The sequence below is a fragment of the Electrophorus electricus genome, chromosome 11 (assembly GCF_013358815.1).
Source record: "Electrophorus electricus isolate fEleEle1 chromosome 11, fEleEle1.pri, whole genome shotgun sequence".
In the NCBI taxonomy this organism is placed as follows: domain Eukaryota; kingdom Metazoa; phylum Chordata; class Actinopteri; order Gymnotiformes; family Gymnotidae; genus Electrophorus; species Electrophorus electricus.
In genome coordinates, this window is record NC_049545.1 from 11,852,887 (window position 1) to 11,876,763 (window position 23,877).

The following is a 23,877-nucleotide window of genomic DNA, read 5'->3' on the forward strand; positions in this document are numbered from 1 at the left end:
ATGACTTCCCTTAGATAAGGAGCGCGGCATAATCCATGTTCGCCTGCATACTGCTGTCAGCCTTCTCCCTCCCTCCTTCTCTCTCACTCTCCTCCCTCCCCTCCGCCCAGGAGCGGCTGTGGAGTACAGAACAGCTCGTGCCAGGCCCCCGGGGGGTCAGCCTGTAAGGGAGCAGCACTCAGGCCCCACTTTGCCAGCTCCAAGGTGCTGGTTTGGGGGAGGCAGCCGCAGGCGTGGGTGGCGCGTGGGCCTCAAGCTGTTCTCACGCCACTCAGGTGTCCATTTCCCATTCTGGTTTGCTCCCAGAATGATAGCCTCTTTCCCTGAGCATGCTTTAATTCAAAGCGACTGACCAAGATGCTTTCAACGATCTATTATAGGATATTTATGACATTGTGTCTTGCCTAGGGACAGTGCATAAGAGTGTGTGTGCGTGTGTGTTTTGTGTAAAAGTACCCTCTGGGTTAGCTCTTAAAAGTTAACCCCCTCCTTTTTTAGATGCCTGCCAACTTTGAGGTTTCAGGGCAGAGCAGAAAATTCTGCATTGGCGAAATTTCACCACTTCGACCACCCTACCCCCTAACCACCGGGTGGCATGTCTGTGGTCCAGCGTTTGTTGTGACACTTTGTGATGTCTCAGGAAGTGTCATCCTCAGTGGCATTAGCGTTAGTGGGCTGCTAATGTTTACGCCGCTGCTGTTAGCAGTTGAGTGGGCCAATGGAGTGATGTCATGCCTTGGCAGTCCAGTTTAACAAGGCCTACTACAGTTTCCCAGCTGCTTCTTGTGTTTATAGGGCTTCTGGGAACATTATTACAAAGAACCGGGGAAAATGTAAGCAGACAAGGGATGGGAATGGTGTCAGAGTGGAATACTGTTGATGCAAAATCATTTCTTCCCAGATAAGAAGAGCTTTGGGTGCACTCTGCATTACTGCTCTCGTCGCGCTGTCCACTGAAGTAGCTGGGGAGTGGTTTGCCTGGCATAAGCCGGGTTGGTGCTGGGCTGACAGAGGATGTGTTGTCACGAATACAGGGGCAAGGGAGTCAGTGAACAGCTAAAAGCCCCCTGCGCTCAAATGGAGGCCTCTCTACTGGCGACTGCACTCATAGGCAATCCCAGTGACACATTAAACTTCATCCGTTTGGCACCATCATAAGAAATGGATTTGTGTGGTGCTTTAGGGCTTTGAGTGTGTGTGTGTATGCGAGTGAGCACCAGCGCATGTGCGTGAGCATCATGGACGTGTGTGTCGGTGAGAGAGTGAGAGAGCATGAGAAGAGCAATAAGTGAAGGTGATTGAAGGTGCGTGCGTGCGTGCGTGGCATCAGCTCTAAATGGCCCAGCTCTCCCCCGAGGGGGTGCCGGAGTTTAGCGTGGCCGGAGCGCTTGCTTTGTCCAGAGCTTTCACTTTGATTAGGCCTCGGTGTGGAGTGTTCACTTAAGGCGGAGGGGAGAGGCACGCTGTACCTGCGCTACCCATGCTGTTCGCATTGCTGACGCTTCCCCCCATAATGCCACTTAATTCTCCGGGAAGTGGCGCACTGGCGCAGTGGCCAGCCAGAGGAAGGGTGTCGTAATGCACGTGGACCCACCATAGCCCCACAGGGATAATGGCTCTGATTGCTCCTGATTCCTCATCGCCGCAAAACACCTCATGTAAAATAAGTGACATTTAAAAGGCATCAAGATGTGAAAAAGGAGGTAGAGTGTGTGTGTGTGTGTGTGTGTGTGTGCACGAGAGAGAGAGAGAGAGAGAGAGAGAGAGAGAGAGAGAGAACGCAAGGGAAGTAGTAATCTTTTCACCTGAATGAAGGGGGGGGGGGGAGCAGAAAAAGAGGTCCCCTCTTTGGGGAGCGACAGGGGAGCGACAGAAAAACGATAAGCCCTTGTGTCGTGAGCTGACCCTCGCTGCTAAGCTTTTTAACTTCCGCCTGTCTGTTCGGCTTTTCTCTCTCCCCACAGAGAGATGGAAGCAGAGAGGGAGAGGTGTGTGTGTGTGTGTGTGTGTGTGTGTGTGTGTGTGTGTGTTTGCGCGGGGGGGGTTGGTGTTGAGCTGTGGCAGTGGGTTGACATTGCTTCTGGGAAGTGCTTGACTCGGCGTGCTAAAAATCATTTTGGGTTAGATAGAGGCCCCCTGAGCTGGCCCCAGGATATCGGCGCACTCATCTTCGTTTAGAGAGAAAAGCACCGACGCAAAGCGCAGCCTGCAGGTGCTGCGCCTGTCCGGGGGGGAGGGGGGAGAGAGAGATAGGGAGGAGGCAGAGAGAGGCAGAGAGAGAGTGCAGCAGTCTGCATACTGCAGTGAATGGTACCGTCAGCATATGGTTCCACAGCACCAGGTTGGCCCCATAGAAAGGCTTCCATGCCAAGTCACCCAGACAACTGTACATACCCACCTCAGTTTATCTTCTAAATACAACCCACATGCATTAGGAGTTTTCCTTTGGTTCTCTTCACTTTTCATTTAGATTTTGTATGCATTTTAATTCTGCTGTGTATGTAGTTGCGTTTTTTTGTTTTTTGTACAGGCTGCCAGGTGTGCTTGTATTGTGTTTATGCAATATATTTAAGTTTTTCTAGGGACCAACTGTCCCTATGATGATGTACTAAAAAAAAAAACATGTATATGTATGCTAGGAATGTTGGTGTGCAATCAGGAGCGTCCCTTTGCTCAGAGGTAATCGGCTGACGCACAGACACACAGCTCACCCTCACCCACAACCAGACCAGTTGGAAGTCCCAGCGCAGCCCAGGGAAAAGCAGGGCTGATCGAGCGAGTGAGTAGCTGGACATGCAGACAGCCTCCCTGTCGAATCCGCTGCTTCTCCAGGTGCTAGCCCAGGCCTCGTACGTTCTGTGTATTTCCCTCTTTTGGTTGTTGTTGTTGTTGTTGTTGTTTTGTTTTTTTCCCCCTGGTGTGCTGATTTATTTTCTCCTAGTGCTTTAGATTGGTGGTGTTGGTGGGGTGGAGCAGCAGGTTCTTGTACTCTCTCCACCTCCACCTCCCTGCCTCCATCCAGCCTCCACCTGCTCGCTTCATGTTCATCAGCACACCGCCACTGTGCTCAGAGAAAGAGGAAATCTTTATTCGTAATGTCTGACCTAAGCTAGGGGCTGCACAATTAACTGAACCTTAATTGAAAAGCTCTTCCCCGTGATGCCGTTGTATGTTCTGCGTGTCCTGGTAAATCGCAGCTGTTAAACCGCGAGTGAGGTGTGAACTTAAATGCGCTCTATTAATCACTGTTAACTGCAGCAAATCATTCCAGTCACACACCATTGTTCACAAAATCATCATCAGCGATCATTTCTGTTCAGATCGTGCTGCCGTGGCAAGAATATCGTAAGCAGCCTGAACGATAAGCGTGGACGTGGGGGTCATTTTCGTACCTGTCAAAAGTACCAGTGTGGCGTGTTGTCATGGTTACAGTTTAGCAGTAGCACACCCTTGTCACAAGAGCGAGCACTATCCCTGATGAGGGGAGGGGGAAGCCTGTTCACTGGTGTAACTCTTCACACTTCTTCACCAGAATCCAGCCTATTCACACACATACATACACACACACACACACACACACTTACTTGCAGGACTGGACACTGCATCCTAAGCCATCACACATCATCCCGTAACGATCGTGCACACGGACTCTTCTCTTCCTCTTCAGGCAAACGTTGTCTGAAATGTAATGATGGATGCGCGGACACTGCAGTAGATAGAAGTGCTGAGCTCGTGTTGGCTAGAAGGGCCTAAAAACGCACCTGACTGCACACCCTTCCTCAGCCTTTCCTATTGGGTTCAGCGAAATCAAACCACCCTTTTCTTTTTGTGTGTGTGTGTGTGTGTGTGTGTTTTTGTTTAAAAATTAATCCAAATCTAAAACCGATTTCTCATCCAAGAGAATGGTGAGTTGCAGCTGTTCCCTCCCTTGCTTCTGTTAACCGTCTAACCCTCCCCCTCCTCCTCTCCCCTCCCCTCCCCTCCCCCTATCATTTCTTTCCCTCCGTCGCCCCCTGTTCTCTTTAATTGTTTATATACATTAACATTGCCCAAATAAAGCCTGGGAAGGTGACAGGGCTGTAATTTTAGCGAGCCCTCGCTTCGAGGGGGGGGGGGGGGGGGGGGAATTGGGCAATTTGAAACCTGCGCGCGGGCCGTAATCCGGGGTTGTCAGCGGCCCGCGCCCGTTTGCCGATCAATCCACTGCGGCCGGGCGACCTTCGCGCCCGCGCGCTGACGTATCCGTAGACCTGCCGACCACGCAGACGAGATTCCGCCAGTTTCGGCTTCCCCCTCGCAGATGAGTAAGATATCAGGCCGACGGTTAAATAGCAGAGCGGAGATTTGCCGCGACAATGCAGCGGTGGCCCTCCTCGCGTCGTTGAACGGCGCGCGCCGGCACCCTAATCCCAAACCCCCCCCCAAAGTTGTTTACTGAGAGGAGGAGGAGGAGGAGGAGGAGGAGGAGGTGGAGGACGACGACGGCCTTATCTGCCCCGCAGCACCGTGTTTCAGAACCGCCGCTCTAAAATACACACTCGTATGCGCAGCTGGGCAAAGCGGAGAGGCTTTACCCCCTCCTTTTCTGTCATTTTGGTAAGGAGGCTAGCGGCGAGTCTTTTTATTGTTCGGTGTGAGGATTGGAGATTGTAGAGCGTTTGTTGATCGTTTTTTTGTTGTTGTTTGCTTTTTTTTTGTGTGTGTGTGTGTGTGTGTGAGAGAGAGAGAGAGAGAGAGAGAGAGAGAGAGAGAGAGAGTGGAAGAAAAGAAAAAATCATAACAGTAAGAAAAAGTGTGAGAACTTCCATAAATCTTGTTTGAAACAAGATGGCATTGTCAGAGCTATTATTAAATACAGAGCTGGTAACCAAGGTATGGTCTTCCACAGATCACATAGTCCTATGTGAGGAGAAGTGTGTGTGTGTGTGTGTGTGTGTGTGTGTGTGTGTGTGTGTGAGAGAGAGAGAGAGATCCCCTTTTTGAGGACCAAAGTCTGTTTGTGCTCTGAGTGGCGCCGCACAGTGGCTCTTGTTATCTGTGTGAGTGTATCTGTGTGTGTGTGTGTGTGTGTGTGTGTGTGTGTGTGTGTGTCCATCCAGTAATCCTGAGTGGGACTAAAGTAGCGGTGTGAGGGAACAGATTGGCAGTTGATCATGCTGAAATGCGCTCTTATCCGTTATTGGATCTGAAATGGAGGAGGCTTAAGAATTATCGGAGGCCCGCGTTAATGTGGAGATCATCTGGAGAAAGCTCGAGGCCGCCTGGCAGCCTGCACATGCTCACACACACCACATCTATGTCTGGCTCTTTTTTTCTTAGTCGGTGTCTGGCCGTCGTCTTACTATGTGGATGTCTTGCTTTTGGCCTTCTTCAAGCCTACTGACATAAACCAAAGGGATCACTTTATATGAAGCACTCATGGCCATAGCATCCATCGTCCTTGTACGCTTGTTCATCTGACTTGGATGCTTTGGTTATGTGTGAAAGCAACACATAATTCAGAGGGTGTATGTACCCAAGGCGGGTGGGGGGGTGTGTGTGTGTGTGTGGGGGGGGGGTGTATGAGAAGAGTGAGTGCGTGGAGCAGCTGCTGGACCCATCCATGCTCATGTGATTAGTGTGCAGCCCTGGTGTCAGGATAAGCCAGCCACTGCACTTTCCCAAAGTTCAAAGTTCACAGGGACAGGACTGCACTCAGCCCAGAGCTCTAAGTCTGATGGATGGAGAGGATTGTGTTAACTTGCTTGAGCACATGCCTACAGTATATTATATAACAAATATAACAGTCTACACAGACTACACCTGAACTCAAGGGCTGAGATTTAATTCAACATTTACATTTTTTTTGGTTAATACCTGATGTAATACGAAGCAAAGCATGTTGCGTGTTAAGATATAAGTGTTGTGTACCTAGAGGTCTATGGCATTAGGCTCCTATAAGCTGCTCTGGTCTGAAAATAGGTCCTTCTCTGTGTCTGAGAGTATACATAAGCCGTGGGGGTGGGTGGGTCGGATGCGCGCGCATATGTGCACAAGCAGAGTGCAAGAGTATATGTGAGCATGCTCATGCCCACCCTTGCTTGTAAATGGGTTGTTGTTTGTTCAGCAGTTGGCATGTTCTGTAGTAGCGCTCTTAGGAGAGAGAGGGACGCACAGAAATACGACAGGAAAAAGGAGGGATAAATAGGCATGAAGGTATAGAGGGAGGGAGGGAGGCTCTGTTTTTCCTCTGGTAATTGAAGGTGAGAAGTGATTGCATTATCCACAGGAAGGAAAGTAATCTATGATCACCTCATGAGCTTCTCATTTCCTCAAGTGCATCTCAACCCCTGCCCCCTGCTGCGCGCGCGCGTGCACACACCCACACACACACACACACACACACCTCCATTAGGAGCCTATAATCACTTATAGGACCTGTTGCAGTGTTTGTGTACTAATTAGACATGTCTTTGAACAGTCCTAAAACTTAACTTCGGTCCAAGGCAGTGATGCAGTATGAAAAATTAAGTTAATATCTTGGCGCAGTAGCACATGGTTCCCTCAAGTACCTAAGAACTTCTGTTTCCTCTGCTTAGGCCTCAAAGAGTTAAGAAAACATATTCTGAAAACACACTCACAATGCAATATCTATATAAACAACAGCTTTGTGTCATTTTCTCTGGAAAGACAACAAGAGACCTTTCGCTGGCAAGTTTCTCTGTGTCTTCTGTGACCTCTGAGTGTCAAGTTTGTGTGTGTGTGTGTGTGTGTGTGTGTGTGTGTGTGAGACCCCCCCCCCCCCCCCCCCACCTTGTTAATACCTTCTCCTGATAAATCTTACGGCGGCCTCTCAATATGTCACATGGCTGATCAGTCTGCCGACTGCAGCAGATGAGGAGAATAGCAAGCAGGGTGGACTGTTTAATGGCACAGGCATATGTTGACGTTTTATCAATAGGCATTATTAAATCTTGCTCGGGTGAGTTAATCTTGGGTTGATGCTGCAGAGAGGTTGAGAGAGACAGGCATTAACAGGCCTCTGTTAAAGACGGGACATAAGCTGCTTATTTTATCGACTCTCACTCTGGCTCTCGCCCGCCCGCACGCCCGCCCGCTCGCCCGCGCGCACACAAGCAGCACAACACGCTCACGTCTTTATTTGCTCTCGCGCGTGCGGGCAGGCAAAACACGTCGGAAGCGTTGAGACAATTGCGGGATTCGTCCCGTGCGCCTGCGTCAAACGTGTCTCGGCTCTCCGACGTAGCCACGGATGGACGATGTCGCCTCCACGTGCGTGCAAACCTGCGCGCTCGTGTGCACACAACCAACCCATAACAGCTCAGAGCCTCATCAGAGCAGCAGCTCCAGGGCTGAAGTTTATTGAAATGTGGATTTATCTCTTCTGCTGCCAGGGTGAGTGTGCGTGTGTGTGTGTGTGTGCGCGCGCATGTTTGTGTGTGTGTGTGTGTGTGTGTGTGTGTGTGTGTGTGTGTGTGTGTTTGAGAGACAATAGCACCACTGTGGCTCTTGCTGGAGCAGGCTGAGGAAGCAGAGGCTGACTGTGGGTGATAACACCACCAGTCTGCTCCTTCAGATAATCGCATGCTGGACCCCCACTCTCCCCTCACCCAGCGTCCCCGGCTCTAAGTATCCAGAATGTGCTTGGTGGGTGGATGGATGGATGGGTGGGTGGGTGTGTGTGTAGCAACAGACTGAGGGAGCTCCATGGAGCTGAATTACAGGAACTGCACGGTCTCTGTAGAACAGAAAGGCTCGAGACGGCAGCCGGTGTCGGAGAGAAAGCAGCAAGCCGCGAGTTCTGTCCTTCGGTTAGTGGGACATCCCCCCCGACGGCCCACGGCCCTGGGCCAGTGTTCCATAGCATACGCGTTCGTCTGCAGGGTCATGCGATGAACTGACGGCATTATCCTCGTGTCAGCCCTGTAACTGCTGTCTTAACAGCGCTTTGAGCACCTGCGTTTGACCCCTGACCCGTGTTTCATTTTCACGTTCGTTCACTCATCAGCTTCTCTCGCTTTTTCCCTCTCAGGTGTTTGGCCTTCTGAAGAGGTGATGGCCTACTACTGTGTGAAGAAACGTCAAATGTTTACGTGAGTCTCTGCATCTCTCTCTGGCCCAGGCCATTTGACAGAGAGGTAAGGGGCACGTTTTGATTTGCACTCAAGGCGGCACACAAGCCTTTGATTTCCTGTTTTTACATTCAAGAGGCAGAGGAGGAGAAGAGAGGCTTATCGATCATGTAGCCGCCAGCTGAAGGTCAACTGGGCATACACAGGCAAAGCGCAGGGTGCTCAGCCCTTGGGCACTGTGTGTGTGTGTGTGTGTGTGTGTGTGTGTGTAAGAGAGACTAGTAAGTCTCTGTGTCATCCAAGGCTTTCTCCCTGGTGCAATCTGGCAGAGCCGTTATCAAGCACTCCACGTAAAGAGAGCGAGCTCCCGATGAAGGAGAGCAGAAGAGAGAGAGAAAGGGGGTTTGGGGTGGGGACCAGCCAGTTTACGGTGGCTCCCCATCTTTCCACCTGAGCCCTGCAGTTGCCGGCGTTCTCGCCACTAGCCCACTGTACAGCCAAATAGCTACCTGTCAGTGGGCCTTTGTCCCTGGTGAAGCTCATGCTAGCAGCTTTGTGCACATTAATTTTTAATTGCACTCCTTGCAACAATCAGCCCTTCATCCTCCTTTCAGGGTCTCCCTCTGAGGGCTCACACGCTACGCACATGTGTGCAACGCTTGCACCCTTTCAGTTCAGTGGGTGCCAAAGTTGGTGCACTGACGTCTGGCTGACATGAAAGATGTTATAACAGATTTGGATTCAGTTTGATTCATTGTTTTTGTTTTGTTTTTTTTAACTTGGGTTCTAGAGTATGGAGTTTGTGTGTGCATGTGTTTGAGTTTTGTTTGAGTAGGCCTATAAGCTTGTCCTCTATACACACTGAAAACGGCACTGTGGGAGATCTCTGGAACTCTAATTAACTTATCTTACTGCTACACCTCAATACCACCTTTCCAGCAGAAAAAAGGACAATGTCACTTCCTTCTACACAGACAGAGAGAGACAGCCAGAGAGAGCGATGCGCACACATACACACAGAGACAGAGAGAGAGAGAGAGAGAGTTGAAATCAATGAGCCAAGTGGAATTGCATTCTAATCAATGGCACTCCCCTACAGAGACAAGGTATGCGCAGTTAATTAGAGTTATAGTACAGGCTCAATATTCATGCAGTCTCTCTCTCTCGCACTCTCTCTCTTATTTTTACAGGGCTTCTGCTGTGTGTGAGTTGGGTGGAGGGATGACATGTCTTGCTGGGCTCATGGTAAGTCAAAGATGTGCATTTACACACACACACACACACACACACACACACACACACCCCACAGTCATAGGCAAATGCGCAATTTCAGCATGGATACCCAAACACAGGCATATTGTAAGTAATATGAAATGAGCTCAAATACACAGACACTTCCACTTCAGTGGCCGCCGACCAATGGAGCGACTCCACATGGGCATTCTTCCACACAAGCCCGAACATGCAAATGCCTACGTGTGTGCATACACCCACCCACACACACACACACACCCACCCAAAGGCAGGTATGTTGAGCACGGGGGCCTACAGACATCCCTCCAGATAGACAAGCTGTAGACCTGATCGATCTTCTGTTGCGTCTTTATACGACCAGCTTTCCTTTATCCCTCCGCTCGATAGCGCCATGTTGGGACACAGCACAGAGCCTCCCTCCCCCCCCTCCCTCGTATGTCTCCTCTCCTCCCTTCTCCTCCAGGGAAACAGACAGGGATGCAGTGTTTCTTTCAATCATCTGTTTCCCTTTTTCCCTTGCTCTGGCACGCGCCGTGTCCCTAACGCTGCCTGCGTCAGACCTGGTAGATGCGGAGAGCAGATCTGTCTTTGAGCTCCTGGCCGCTTCAGCTCTGCACGTTACGCCGCCTGTAACTGGCATTTAAGCGACCTCAGCTTTTCTATAGTGGGACCTCCGTCTCCCTCTCGCTCTCTCTCCTCTTTTTCATTCACTTCATTTCATTGCAATCTCGTTCTCACACTCTCTCTCGTGTGTGTGTGTGTGTGTGTGTGTGTGTGTGTGTGTGTGTGTGTGTGGAAGCACACACTCACACACATGAAAAGGCAAAGACATAAGATCAGACCACAAATTATACAGACTTGCTTTGACATCCTAAGAATGCCACCAACACGGACGCCCGCACACGCGCAGACCCACGCCCACACACCCAGCTCTGCCCGTACACACACTTCACGAGTACGCGACGCGCACACCTCTGATAAAGACAACCACTTGAATGAAAAGACGGTGCAAACGAGTGGAGGGGGGGCATGATGACAGAGCGAGGGAGAAAGAGTGCGAGCACAAAAGCAGAGGCTTCGCAGTGCAAAGTTATATGAAGGGCATCGGGCAGGCCTGGCGAGCCGAGTGCGGAGTGACAGCGGAGCGCGATGGCCCTGTCTGATAAGCGCAGTGCTGCAAATGAAAGGCTCGGCGCTCGCCATCATCCCCTGTCACAATGCAATTACCCAACAGAGTGATAGCAAGATAGAGGGCTCCCCGCCACGGGGAATGATAAAAGTATTGACTGATTTGATTGAATGATTAAAATAATGCAGACGTAAAATAAAAAAATAAAAAAAAACAGGCTGGGAGACAGAAGGGGAGAGATGAGAAGAGGGAGGGGGAGAGAGAGAGAGAGAGAGAGAGAGAGAGAGAGAGAGAGAGAGAGAGAGAGGGGTGGTCTGTGTGGAGTGAGGTTTTAAAATTCCAAGGTGTGTGTGTGTGCGTGCGTGCGCACAAGAGTGATGTTTTGTTTTGTTTTGTTTTGATTTCTCTGGTTTTCATCTCGGTTTCTTTTCTCTCAGATTGCAGTGTGCGCTGACGTGAAGGAAGTGCTTCTATCTGATGGGAATGAGAAGGCCATCCAGAGTATCCTTCAGCTTCTGTGTGTGTGTGTGGGGGGGAATGTGTTTTTAATTTTCTTATATCTTGCACCAGTTTTTACCAAAAACTAGCAAAAAAAAAATTTGCAAAAATGGATGTGTGTGTGTGTGTATTGTCTAGTGAATGCTGCCTCACAAACCTTGTTCTGTTTGGAGGAGCAAGACCATTAGTATCTGCTACCTGCAAATACTCTTCACACAGTTTAATAGCGTTCTCATTTCACCTTTCCCACACACACACACACACAAACAACCCCCTCACGCCGTACTAACACACATTCTCGCAGACCACCTTGACACATCCGTGTGCTCTCTCTCTGCCCACCCCTGGAGTGTGTGGTTGATCATCTGGCAGACGCCCCGGACCACCGTTTCGCACCTTTAATACATACTCACGTGGCTGATGGCTACTGCTGTCTGTGTCAGCTCGCTTTCTCTCCCTGCAACACATTCTCATCTCTCTGTCCTACTTTTGCATTCTCCTCCCTTCTTTCCATTAACTCACCCTCTCCGAGGACAAGCGACTCAAACGAGGGACACGCCCTCTTGCCCTCCTTCCCTTGCCACGGTCGTGGTCATCATCTTCCTCTTCCTCCTCTTCCTTTGCCACCTCCTCTTCATCGTGGGATCATAATGCCTGCAAGCCCCCTGGTGGACAAAAGCTGAAAGACGACGGCCACCGCGCTGCCGGGAACTGCAGGCAAAACTGCGGCGTTGTCGGTGCGCCGACTGTCGTCTGCACCACGCTGGACCTTTTGTTGAATACTTGCGGCCTGCCGGACGTTGGCGGCGACACAAGAACCTGCACAGAGCAAAACAGAATGGAAGGGAGAGAGTGTCTGGAGGGACCAGGCTGCTGGTGCCTCGTCCGTGAAGAAGGAAAACGAGGAGTTTTCAGACAGCGGCAGTAGAGGGCAGGAGGATGGGAGATGAGATAGAGTTGCTGCCAGAGCTACACGTCACAGGGGTTGTTACTGCTCACACCGTTTCATTTAGAAAGGCCTCTGAGGCAATAGCTCCACAGTCTGGGGTCCATCTCTGCCTGAGAGCAGAGCTCTTCCTCCTGTGTTCTCTGATCACACTGGGACTATTCCCTGCACTTCCCTGCTGTTCTTGAATTTTCCATGCTGTTCTCCACTCTTCCAAGATCTTCCTTGCTGCTGTGCCTTGCTACAGGGCCACCACTCTGAAGCTCACACTCACAGACATGAAGGTACTTGGATTGATCTGCACACAGACAAATTTGAGATCATGCACAGTCTGTAGAATATCAAATGTTTATAAATGATTCTAAATTCCAAATTATTTTGAATATAACTGACTAAAATCTGTTTTTCTGTCAACTGTTTTGAACCCCCTTGTTTTAGAGAGCTGAGGATCCATAAAAGGAAATAATGAAATTCTTCATAATGGTTTCTCATGCAAATGCAAAGTAGTGCTTCCACTCCACTACTTAAATGGACTGTGCGTGCGTGTGTGTACGTGTATGAGCATGCACAGATGTTAATGTGAGACAACATGTCAGACTGTGAGGTTACACCTTAAACTCCCCTCGGCGACTGATGGCACCTTGAGTGATGCGAGTCCATCCCTCACCCTCCCACCACCACTAGCGCCTCTGAGCAGAAAGCGCTGTGGATGGGACCCACCGCCACTGTTTGGTGTGTAGAGGGAGCGAAAGGCCGAGCAGGGGGGAAAGAGGCTCAATCCTAATTGAAATGGCTTAAAACTACAGTCTGGCCTATTAATAGAAGGCCTGCCACCAATCCAGCAGTATTGCATGCTGAGGGCGGGCCCGCCGGGAGCAGGGGCTACACATTAAAAGCCTTCTATTGATTGTCCACGGGGAAGCTTTTGCATGAGTTGATCTTGTGCTCTCCGGTAATCCAAGGATGAGAGACTGGAGCAGAGTGAGAGTGATGGGAAGAGTCCCATGTGTAGGATATGCAAAAAAATTGTATGGGAGTGAATGTTCTGTGTGAGAGACAGTGTTTGCCTTGAACGGCATGTGCCAGACGTGCGTGGAGCTGTCAAAAGGAACAGACGGGCTGGTCTCCTCCGATCCGCCGCCGTGTCCTGCAGGTGAGGCCTCGGCTACCACAGGCACAGTCTTGCCTGGAGTAACCCGCCCAGACTCTCCACAGGATTTATTCAGCACACGTCAATGATCTGCTTGCTGTCAGTTTGACCGGTTCCATAAAGTACTCATAACTCGTATCATTTGGTGATATCGTGTTTCAGCACAGGCACTCAGAAAAGCTGGAATGTGTCATGATTGAGATACAAACATTTTAGATACGTCAGTGTCCTGATAGACAAGGTCGCTGTGTGCAATAGCACATGCCGTAGTGCTGTATCATGTGGGCTCATGTGAGGTGAAGGGGTGTTTGGGTTTGTGTGTGTGTGTGTGTGTGTGTGTGTGTGTGTGTGTGTGGACTACCTGTGTTAGTCTCCCTGCTTAGAGCTGGTGAACAGGACCAAAAGCCTTCTTTTTGCTCTCTGCACCAAGTTATACTGCTAACTAGATATCTGCTCATCTGTGTCCTTCTGACAAGGTGATGCTTCTTGCTGTCACTGCAGAATCAGGGAAACATACACAAGCCCACACACACCTACCATGTTTCCCACAACACGGCTCACAGTCGGCGCGTCACTATTCAAATGCATTATCACCTAAACTAATTTTGGTGTTCAGTGATCTAACTGCTCTCTTCCTCTCCCCTCCACACACCTCCCACCTCCCTTCATATTTACTGCGGGCTGATGGAGTGCAAGAGTAAATGTATAATTAGCTGGCATTACTCTGATTGTTTTCTTTGGAGATTAGGCTTCCTGTCAGAACACGCGCTTTGTGTGGGGCGAAGGTCGCGCATGATTGGATGGGGGGGTGGGGGGGAATCTCAGCTCTGTGAAGAACCGCCTTAGCCCCCTACAGAGACAGGAGATTGTATTTCCACAAGACATAATTTTTGTTTACTGACTGTTAATAATGGCTAATTAATAAAAAGATTCACCCACCTAAAAAAAAAAATCATCCCCAGGAGATGGGTGGTAAGAGAGAGACAGCGAGGAAATAAAACCCATTGTGACTAGTTGTTTGAGGTTCTGGTTCAGTAGAATTGGCTACGGTGGGACCAAAGTGATGTCAGTTGGTGAGAACACCCAGCCTCACCTCGTACTGCTCAGCTGCAGACACACATGCTCTCCTGCTGTTTCCACCTTGTACGCCCCCCCCCCCCAAATTATTTCTCTATCTTTTCATTTTTGGAATTCCAGTGCTCAGTCCAATGCTCTTCCACAGGGTGGTGAGATGGGACAGCCACGCGGATGTCTCCGCCTTGGAGGGCCGCTTTGACGTGGTGCTGTGCGCTGACTGGTGAGTTTGGACTTACCGGACCTGCAGGCTCTGACCCACACATCCGGACGTGACTGAGTTCATCTCAGCCTACGCCTCCACCGCCCCACCTCGCTATTGACATGAACCGCTAAATGCAAACTTATGTTTTAGCTTTCAATCATGGGACACGCACAAAACCGCGCTCTAATCCAGGCGTTCCAACGTCTACGGGAGCAGCCGCCCGTGCCGTCCCTGCTTGTATCTCCAGTTCCAGTCACAACACCTCCATGCCCTAAAAAAAAGTGCCGCCGGGGCTCGTTGGCCTGGCGGCTGCGCGCTAATATTCTGGCGGGTGCGCGTGACGCTTATCAGATGGCAGCAGTCAGACCGAGGTTGGCACCACGTTACTTCCCCTCAGCTAACTCCGCCAGGCATTTCCATTTTCCCCCAAATTGCCTCTTTTTTCATGCTCGGCGTCCCAGCAAATGGATGTCTTAGGCAAATTGCAAATAATTATGCCCGTGTGAGGAGCAGGGAGAGAGGCAGAGAGGGAGAGAGAGAATAACACAAACATTTCAATTAGCCTGCTTCTTAACATAGATCTCAGCGCTGATTTGTTTTTTTTTTTCTCGGTCTGTCTCTTCTATCCTTGTGCCGTGTGCTTCCCTTGAGCAGAGGTAAAATTGACTGCAAAGTTCAAATGTGATTTTTGCTAATTATGTAAAGCAAGTGATGTTACGTTGCTCCCTTGCCATTCCCCCATCAGATTAGATCCACACTTCTGGCCTTAGTTTAACGGCCAACGATTGGCCGTTGCCGAACCAAGGTAATGCGTCTTATTGGGCCCGTTTACATCTTGCATAAACATGCGTTTAATGTCTGGACCGTATCGGGGTATACTTTGGCTGGATTCTGTTTACACTTCTCAGTATAATGCATCCTCTGTGTGACCAGATGAGATTCGATTTTACTCTCCCACATGAAAAGCACATTAATACGGACATCACTTCCGTTTTACTTCATACTGTAAATGAAGTGCAGTCCAGTCCCTCTAGTACTTCCTTCCAAAGTGGACTAAAGTTCAATCAAGATTACAAACCATAGGGAGGGAAAGTGCTCAGTCCAAAGAGAATGTCAAACTGCACACAGAGAAGAAAAATATGCAGGTAGTGATGCAAAGAGTTTACGCCTCAGTTATTGTGTGACTTGACGAGACTTGAGCCTGCTGATTAGCAGCGAGCAGCAAATAAATTGGAATATATCAGAGGTATGTGCATAAGTGCTATTATGTCATGAATTTTTACTCAAACCTACAGATGATCTGGAAGGTACCTGTTCATAAAAGTCACCAAATCAGCCCGAAATCAAATTTAGCTATTTAAATGTAACTTTTTAAAGCTAATGTTAGTTACATAAATATTGGCTATAGCAAGCTGTTTAGTCATTAACCGGGTGTTAATTTTATGAACAAAGCATGGGATTACCGTAATATTTATACAGTTCTGTAGTTTGATAGCCACACTAGCAAACAAAGGAACTGTTCATCTGTCAGGGGAAACAAACAAACAAATGCCATAAGCATAATGTCTTTGTGCGATGACGTGGCAGGGCATTCGGAATGAATGATTTAATCAACTGCAGTTTGCGTGCTTAGTGTGTAGGGAATACAAGGGTACTGCTTAGGGACCCTGTGGAACGGAACGCAGCTACTACCAAATATTGAAGGAAACCATTTAAAGCAATGAACTGTCTGCCCTGGCACAGGAGAAGGCTTTGTCTTTTCTGCAGACGTCAGCACCGCTAATGTTTCTGCTACTGACCTACAGCTTCGCAGTCATCACGTGCACAAACATTTATGGACCGCACGACCCCTACTGGGGATTTTGGGACTGGGCTTTAGATTTGGCAAAGGTGCGAGTGTTGTCAGCACTCAGTAGTCATATCTCACTTGTAGCCTATTAAGTGTGGTCAGGGTCTGGCTTGGAACCCCTCTGAATGTGATTTGAGTGATCTGATCATAATCTGGCCAAATCTGAATATGATCTGTTCACCTTTTTTTAAATTAATGTAATATTTAAAAAATGTAGTATTTATTTAGATTTAGTATTTGGTATTTATTTAGAAGTATTTATAAGATTTCAGATTGAAACACGTTTTAATGCAGGAACTCTTGTTGAGCCCCTACATACAGCGACAATCTCCAAATACATCACACATCGCTGTGTTCAGCACTGTACATTTTTAAAGGGCCATACACGTTTATGCATTTCACATTACCTTAAATCTCCCCCACTTTTATAAAGAAATTATTTATTGGAGCAATGTAGCAGTTACACTTATTCTAAAATCTAAACCCATTTCAATGTTCATTCCTAACGCAAACATTTTCTAGCTTGCCAACTTAATAACAGAACTAATCTGTTCACCTCCTTGACAATACTGAAACAGTGTGCTGCTCTGTAACTTATTAGTGTGAATAGTGGATCCTTCTCTTTTAGGATTTCCTTTGACCTCTGAACTCCTCCTCTCTCTGTTTGCCCATTGCCTTGAGCATTATTTGGGCTGGAGATGATGTGCTGAATATCAAATTGTTGCAAACTCCTGGAATTCATGCCATTCAAACCGCAGCCCATTTTCTGAGACCGCCTCATCTGGGCATCCAAATCTAGCAAAAAGTACCTTCGGTTTAAGCGCGACTTGAAGGTGGTTATCTTTAGAAACCTTGAAAAATAATTTGACACGATAAGGTAAGTATGTTTGTTGTACTCACACAAATCAACAGCCAGTCTCTTTCATGAACTCTCTGGAAGCAGTGTTGGAAAGAGTGGCTCTTTTTTCTGTGTGCATCATATCTCTCAAGATAACTGACAAGTCTCCACTTTCTGTTTTATAGCACTGATGTGTTTGCATGCTCTAGACATTTGGTTAGACCCTGGTGCCCGTCATGTATCCCGTCAAGGATTTCTACTCTCCATGCACAAGGAAAGCATGTGCTTGCCTCTGGTCATTATACCCATGTGCTCTGACAGTTCGTGCTGAATAAGAAAGAACATGCTGATAGGTGCTGGCTCATCACCTACGTATGGTGGCTGCCCTGACCGGGTGTACTTCAGGACCATTCGCACTTTACTGTCAGTTGCCGTGATTGTTTTAATGGCTTCCAGCTTTTGTGATGTCACAGGCGCATACTTCCAATGATGTTTGCAGCGTAGCCTGTTTATATAGGAGTGAGTTCCATTCAGGGTTCAGGAGAGGGCTATAAGACAAAGTGTCCACCACAACCATGGTCTTGCCTGGTGCATACTCAGCAGTTGGTTTGAATCTCGTTAGCCACATGAAAAGTCAGTAGCACCATAACGGAACATTGTCTAAGTCTCTATTATTCATCAGCAATACTAAGGGCTTGTGATCTGTTGCCAGCTTGAAGGTCTCCAGGTCAACCAGATATTTCTCAAAGCTCTCGACCAGCCCAAACACAAGTAAGTCTTCCTCAGTTTGGGCATACCTGGTCTCAGCCTCAGATAAGTGTCATGAACAGTATGCTACTGGTTTCAGTACACCTGTCATGCAGCTATAGCAATACTCTTTCAGTGCCAAAGCTGTTGGCATCAGCTGAGACAGAAGTAGCCCCCACCATGTCATAGAATTTCAGAATTGGAAAAGTAGACAGTGTCTCTTCGTGTTGAAAAGCTACCTGTTGCGGATGGTCCCATATCCAAGCTTTCTTAGATTTGAGTATCTTATGTAATGGCTGGCATGCCTATGAAAGATTAAGGATGTACTTCCAGGAATCCTTAGCTGCTGGACATTCTGTGGTGGTGAGATCTCATGGATAGCTCTTAACCGTTTCTGGGTCTAGTCTCACATCTGACTTGTCAATCACTTGGCCAAGGAAGTGGAGTTGACATTGTCTGATCAGAAATTCTGCCTCATTCAGCTTCAAGTCACCCATTTCAGTCCTTCCTAATGCCCTGCTCAGGCACTGGTCATGCTGCTCCATGCCATGACCAAAGACCATTATGTCATGCGTAAACACCACCACCCCTTCTAGGTCGGGAAATGTTTTGTTTGGAAGACCAGTGATGCTAAAGGGACGTCATCTAAAGGAATGCCTCTCAAACAGTGTAACTTTGTTGCCTTGCTGCTTTCTGGATGTAGGGGTATCTGCCAAAACCCAAATGTTGCATCCAGTGATGTAAACACTGTTGCACCACTCAATTTTGCCGTGATTTCTTTAGCAGTAGGCAGGATATCCCTCTCCTTCCTGACAGCTTCATTTAGGTTTTTTTAAGTCAACACATTTGCACACTGCCTTTGAATTTTGGAATGGGCACCACTGGTGCACACCAGTCTGAATCTGTCACTGGCTCAATAAACCCATTCTTTTCCATTCACTGCACCTCCTCTTTTACCTTCTGCTTGAGAGGTATGGGCACTTTGTGAGCTGTGGAAACTGCACATGCCTGGCCATTTGCCTTTAGCTGGATCCTAACAGGCCCTGTTTTAAGGAGTCCATGCTCATCAAATGCACTCCATCCAAGCACTGCACCAGTCCCATTCCAGGCACACTGACACGGCTCAGCAAATTGTTGGCACTTCTGACATACATGGGGAATAAGTACTCCTTACTCTTGTACGTGATGTGGGCCTGAAATTTACCCAAGAAGTTCTTTAGCACTAATAATAGGATGTTAATGGACACTAAAAGAGTTATGTGCTGGCGAAAAACATAATGGCTAAGAGATTTTATTTTTAAAGATGAGTTTCTGTAAGGTAAACCTTAATTGCCAACTGAGTCTTCAAAGGACAAGGAGTGGCACAGAACAGCATGCAAATTTCGTCTTCTTCTTCTTCCTGTTCATCATCATTTGACAGGTCCAGACTCCAATTTCTCCACAAGCTCTTATCCATTGCCTTCTCCATGTTGCGACCAGTCCAGCATCATTTTTCTTGGTTGACCTCCATACTTCTTTCCCTTCATTATTTCCTCTTATGGTTCTCAGTAGTCAGTCATACCTTTTAGTATGTGACCTATCTACTGCTTCTGTCTTTGTCTTATGGTTGCTATTAGGCTTCCTCATGAACTCTCCTCAAGATGTCTTTGTTTACAGCTGCAGTTGATTTATAAGTGAATGGACTTGGCTTGAAAATTTGAACGAGTACAGCTACCAGCGCAACCGTTACTATCTTAGCTTTGGATTTTTTCCCTCTGAAAAATCATTAAAAAATAAATCAAGTATTGGTATGAAGCATAAATGTGGCTAACTCCATATTGGTTTTCAGGGATAGGCAGTTTTTCATTGATTGTGGTTATTTATCCACCACAGCTTTTGCAATGTTCCTGAGGTTCCTGAAGCCTCTCACTGATTGTGCTTGACCCATGCGCGTGCACTAGCAGTGATGGTCATTGGATCAGCTCTCATGTAGTAACAGTTCTAGCAAATATGAGTTATTATTATGAGGTACATAATGACTGTATTGTATATTCCCGGCGTAGGTGCCGCAGGTCTGCACGGACGGTGCGCAGATCTGAGCAGAGCGCATCTACATGCGTTTACACTGGCGCGTTTATCCTTTGAGTTCTCCGCTTTAAGGCAGGGTCAGAATTGACGCGTCGTCGCAGAGGCGAGCGTGCGCGCCAAAACTGGTGCAATTGCGGCGCTTCTGGTCGCGTGCTGCCGCCCCGCGTGGCGTTGCTTCGCGTAGTCGTGTAGTTTCACAGAATCCTTCTCAGATGAACGCGCGAGTATGAATGTACTCTCTGCGTGCATCTGTGCCGTGAAAATGCAACTCCAGTTTCATTTATGCTTTAGTGTGGCAAGTTCTAATGAGAACCGCCCATTCGTTATGAATGCAACTGGGAAGTATCTGGTCCAGTGTCAGCAATAGCAAAACTGTATAGTCTGTTTTAAACAATGTTTTATTATGATTATTCTTACATGTTTAAATCATATGTCCTGTTTTCAAAATTAAAGGAAATACAATAAAATCTTAGGGGAGACTAGTTTGTTCCATTCAAGACTTGAATTAATTCATTAGCTAAGATTGTATGTGCTAGCATGGGCATGGCCAAATATTGCTCTTTACACTAGTTTACAGGAAACTGCAAGAATTTAACTAACAGTGTGTAGTTTTTTTTATTTCATTAATCTTACATTTTATTTACAAATGTAAAATTATGTGGGTAGTTTTGCACTTGTTGATCGGTGATGCCTAAAATTGGGGGAATGGGTGTCTTTTTTTTTAAGAAATAAAAAGCAACAGGGCCTTGAAATGTGCATCTCCCTACTGGGAAGCGTTCTGTGAAAGACACTGACTGCACTGCTTAAAGTCTTTTAGCCTACTCCACCATTCCATCTATCTATGTAAACCTGCTAGTTAGATCAATCGTGTGGTTTAGCACATCCTTGAGTGTACCATTCACTTAATTGTTGGCCTTGGATGCATGTAATTCACTTTTTGTTTCTGCGTAAAATTACATATTCCCCTCATATTTAATGCACTAGACTTGATGCGTCAGAATTAGTTCAAGTTGGTTTAAAAAAGCAATAAGTAAATGTTACCACCAAAAGGTAGACTAGCAGACAATATTTATTAAAGGGATTATTAATTTTTTCCCCCTAAAGTGCAGTTCACATGAGATGAATCAAATTGCTTTGTAATTTATGGTCTCCTGCATGGAGGCAGCCATATTTAAAATAGATTTGGTACAACATTTCTGAAACATCCAGTCCACTAGGTGTCAGAAATGGCTGTTTCATAATGGGGAAAAAGAGTCACTGGAAAATAACTTATTGGTCCTTTAAATAATTATAGTAGCACTGTTGGTATTTTAACCAAGTCCTTTGAGCATTAGGAAGTACAGAGCAAACATGAAGCCAACACAGTAATGTCAGTATGCCCAGTAATTTTACAGGTAAAAATAATGTATTCTGCAAATGCGGCTTTGCCATAATAAATGATTTGCCGATGCCACTCCTCAGTGTGCTCTTTTCACCCCTTGCCACTTCATGTAGCCTGTAAAATCATGGACACGCCATTGTGCGCTAGACTATATCTTGGTGATGATGATAACTCTCGTCACACAGCTCTTCTCGGCGGAACATCAGTGCCTCGAGAAGGCAGTTATTAAGGTTATAGAAACCAGCTGTAATGAGTCTAGTGCAGTGACGACGGCAGTAGGCTATAACACATGTTTTTAATTATTGGAATGCGTATTATGTTTAGTTTAAAAAAGCTAGGGATAATCTTGTCTGAGGGTGGCCCAGCAGTGGCATAGGTTATAGCCTGCGGGGGGCTGACCATATTGAGTGGGCTGATATCTGTTTACTATCTGGGCATGTTTACTGTAGGAGGTGAAACAGGAGTGTAGGGCCTGTGTCGGTGTGCTTTTTACAGGGGAGAGTAAAATCGCATCAAATCGCATAAAACATTTCAGTGAGAAGTGTATACAAAATTTGGCCAAAGTTCTGGAAATGCATGTTAATGCAAGGTGTAAACAGGCCTTTAGAGGTAGTCTATGAATAACTTTCTCGTAGAATACGTTTTGAAATAAAACAAAATAATATCGATGCCCCTGGGTTCAAATCAAACTCGTGAATTTTTGCTTTCCACACGGAACTGTCGTGTGTGTGTGTGTGTGTGTGTGTGTGTGTGTGTGTGGCTAAAGTCAGAACGCTGTCGTGTGGGAGTGGCTAAAGTCCTTGGAACGCTGTTGTTAGAATAACGAGCAAATATAGACTTATCAGAAAAGCCCTTGCTGGAAAATTGTGTGGCTGAAATTGTAGTGACACTTTGCATTAGGTGTAAACTCGCAATATCTTATTTTCTGTTTGTATTTTATAGCTTAATAGGTTAATTTAGAGCACATTTTGTATATACGCTTGTGGATTAGCTAATGCATATAGGCCTAATTTAATTTGAAGGATTAGCTAACAAGTAGAAAGTAAGTTTTCAAATGAAAAATATTGCTATAGACCTTGTTATCTCAAATAGCCTATGTGCTTTTAATAGTTGACTTTTTTCAGTTACAAATTCACCACCTATTGTTGCATAAAGAAAAAACTAGTAACACAGAGAAATGTAATATAGTTGTATCATGATGCAGCATAGCTGTTGCACATTTAAAAATTCAAAATATATCCTAAATAATATTTTAAAATACTTGAAATATACTTGCTATTTAAGTCATTAACTAAGGTACTGAATACATTTAGGGCAGCTGACGAAGTGGCCGAATTAAGAGAGGTAACGCAAGGAACGAGATCCCTTTGTTTGCAAAACTTGATATTCTTTTATGAGAAAGGTAAAACAAACTAAAACGTCACACATGGCAACCCATAGGCTTTCTGGGACACAATAACAAATAGGACCTACCACCTGACAGGGAACTCTGGGGCTACACCACTCTGTGTGCGCTCCTGGGCGCGCCCTATCCCAGACAAAGCGTACATGTGTATGGACTATAGACCATGTGGTACAGACCCTCTGAGAAGCACATGATTATAGTTTATTATTAATCCACAGTCAGAGACATGTGAAAATTACAGGACCTCAGTGGGATAGTAATTTAAACAATTAAAATAACTTGCATATGCAGCAGCCATCAAAACATATTTATGCTATAAATATATATATTATATATTTACAAGTATTCCACCAAAACTTGTTTACGAGCAACGTTTCATACGTAAACACCCAAAACAATGTCGACAGTGAGTGCAGCATTTAGATTTATGTAGCCCCTTCAAATATGTTATTGTCAAAATGGTATTTGCTTCTCCGTCCCACCGTTTAACAAAGTAGGTAAATTAACAGTAGTTAAGTAGCGAAGACTAACATGTTATTAAATGCTTAGCACTTGCAACAACCCATCTACAATTTGTTTCGCGCGTAGCACGTCCAGAAGAAGCCGTGAGGCCGACGAGCCTGACACGGGCCGACTAGCGACACGTGTGCCTGCCTCAGCCATCACCCAAACCCAGCGCAGCCTACTATTATTCTAATGCCACCCAAATGGCAGCTAATATGCAGGTGAAATGAACAGAAGACGACCAGCATGTGGTTGATTTGTGTAATAAGGTGACACGGCGCGTGCGCACACGCGCGCGCTCGGGGATGAGTCACGGCGCAGCGGCCGCCCCCCCCCCCGCCACGCTGGCCGACCACTCGGCCTTAATTGCCGCCTTCAGGAGAGGGATCTCTGTGCGATTAATGAACATCGCTGCGGCGACGATCACCTGCGAAAAGGTCAACAGCCATACTTCTGCTGCCATTAATTACAGTCTTCCAGGCAGGCGCCAAAGAACGCGGAGGCTCCTGGCGAGCCCCTCGCCCCAGGCGGAGCGAGAGAGAAGCAAAGGTAACAGTTCCAGCCTTGTCCTGAATACCCATCAAGCTCACAGCAACCTGCTTTATTTCTGTCCTCCATCAGCGTTGCGTCTACTCAAGACTGTGAGGCTTTTTTTGTGCAGGGCAGAGATTCGACTGCACTTTTGCAGATTGGAGCAGACGCCATATGGCTTTTACACGCACAGTACACCTCAGAGGGTGCACGTGCACGAATTGTAC

General features: G+C 47.1%; 1 protein-coding gene across 2 annotated transcripts in view; it reads left to right on the forward strand.

Annotated features, from left to right (window-relative positions):
- camkmt (calmodulin-lysine N-methyltransferase) overlaps positions 1-23,877 on the forward strand; it is a 70,875-nt gene that overhangs the window by 37,398 nt on the left and 9,600 nt on the right. Inside the window, exons 4-8 of one of the 2 annotated variants that reach the window (XM_027011585.2) lie at positions 8,033-8,093; positions 9,263-9,317; positions 10,893-10,956; positions 12,986-13,052; positions 14,272-14,346. In XM_027011585.2, coding sequence (XP_026867386.2) covers positions 8,033-8,093; positions 9,263-9,317; positions 10,893-10,956; positions 12,986-13,052; positions 14,272-14,346 — 322 coding nt within the window. Of the gene's footprint in view, positions 1-8,032; positions 8,094-9,262; positions 9,318-10,892; positions 10,973-12,985; positions 13,053-14,271; positions 14,347-23,877 lie in introns of both variants that reach the window. The other variant, XM_027011586.2, reaches the window with a different exon arrangement.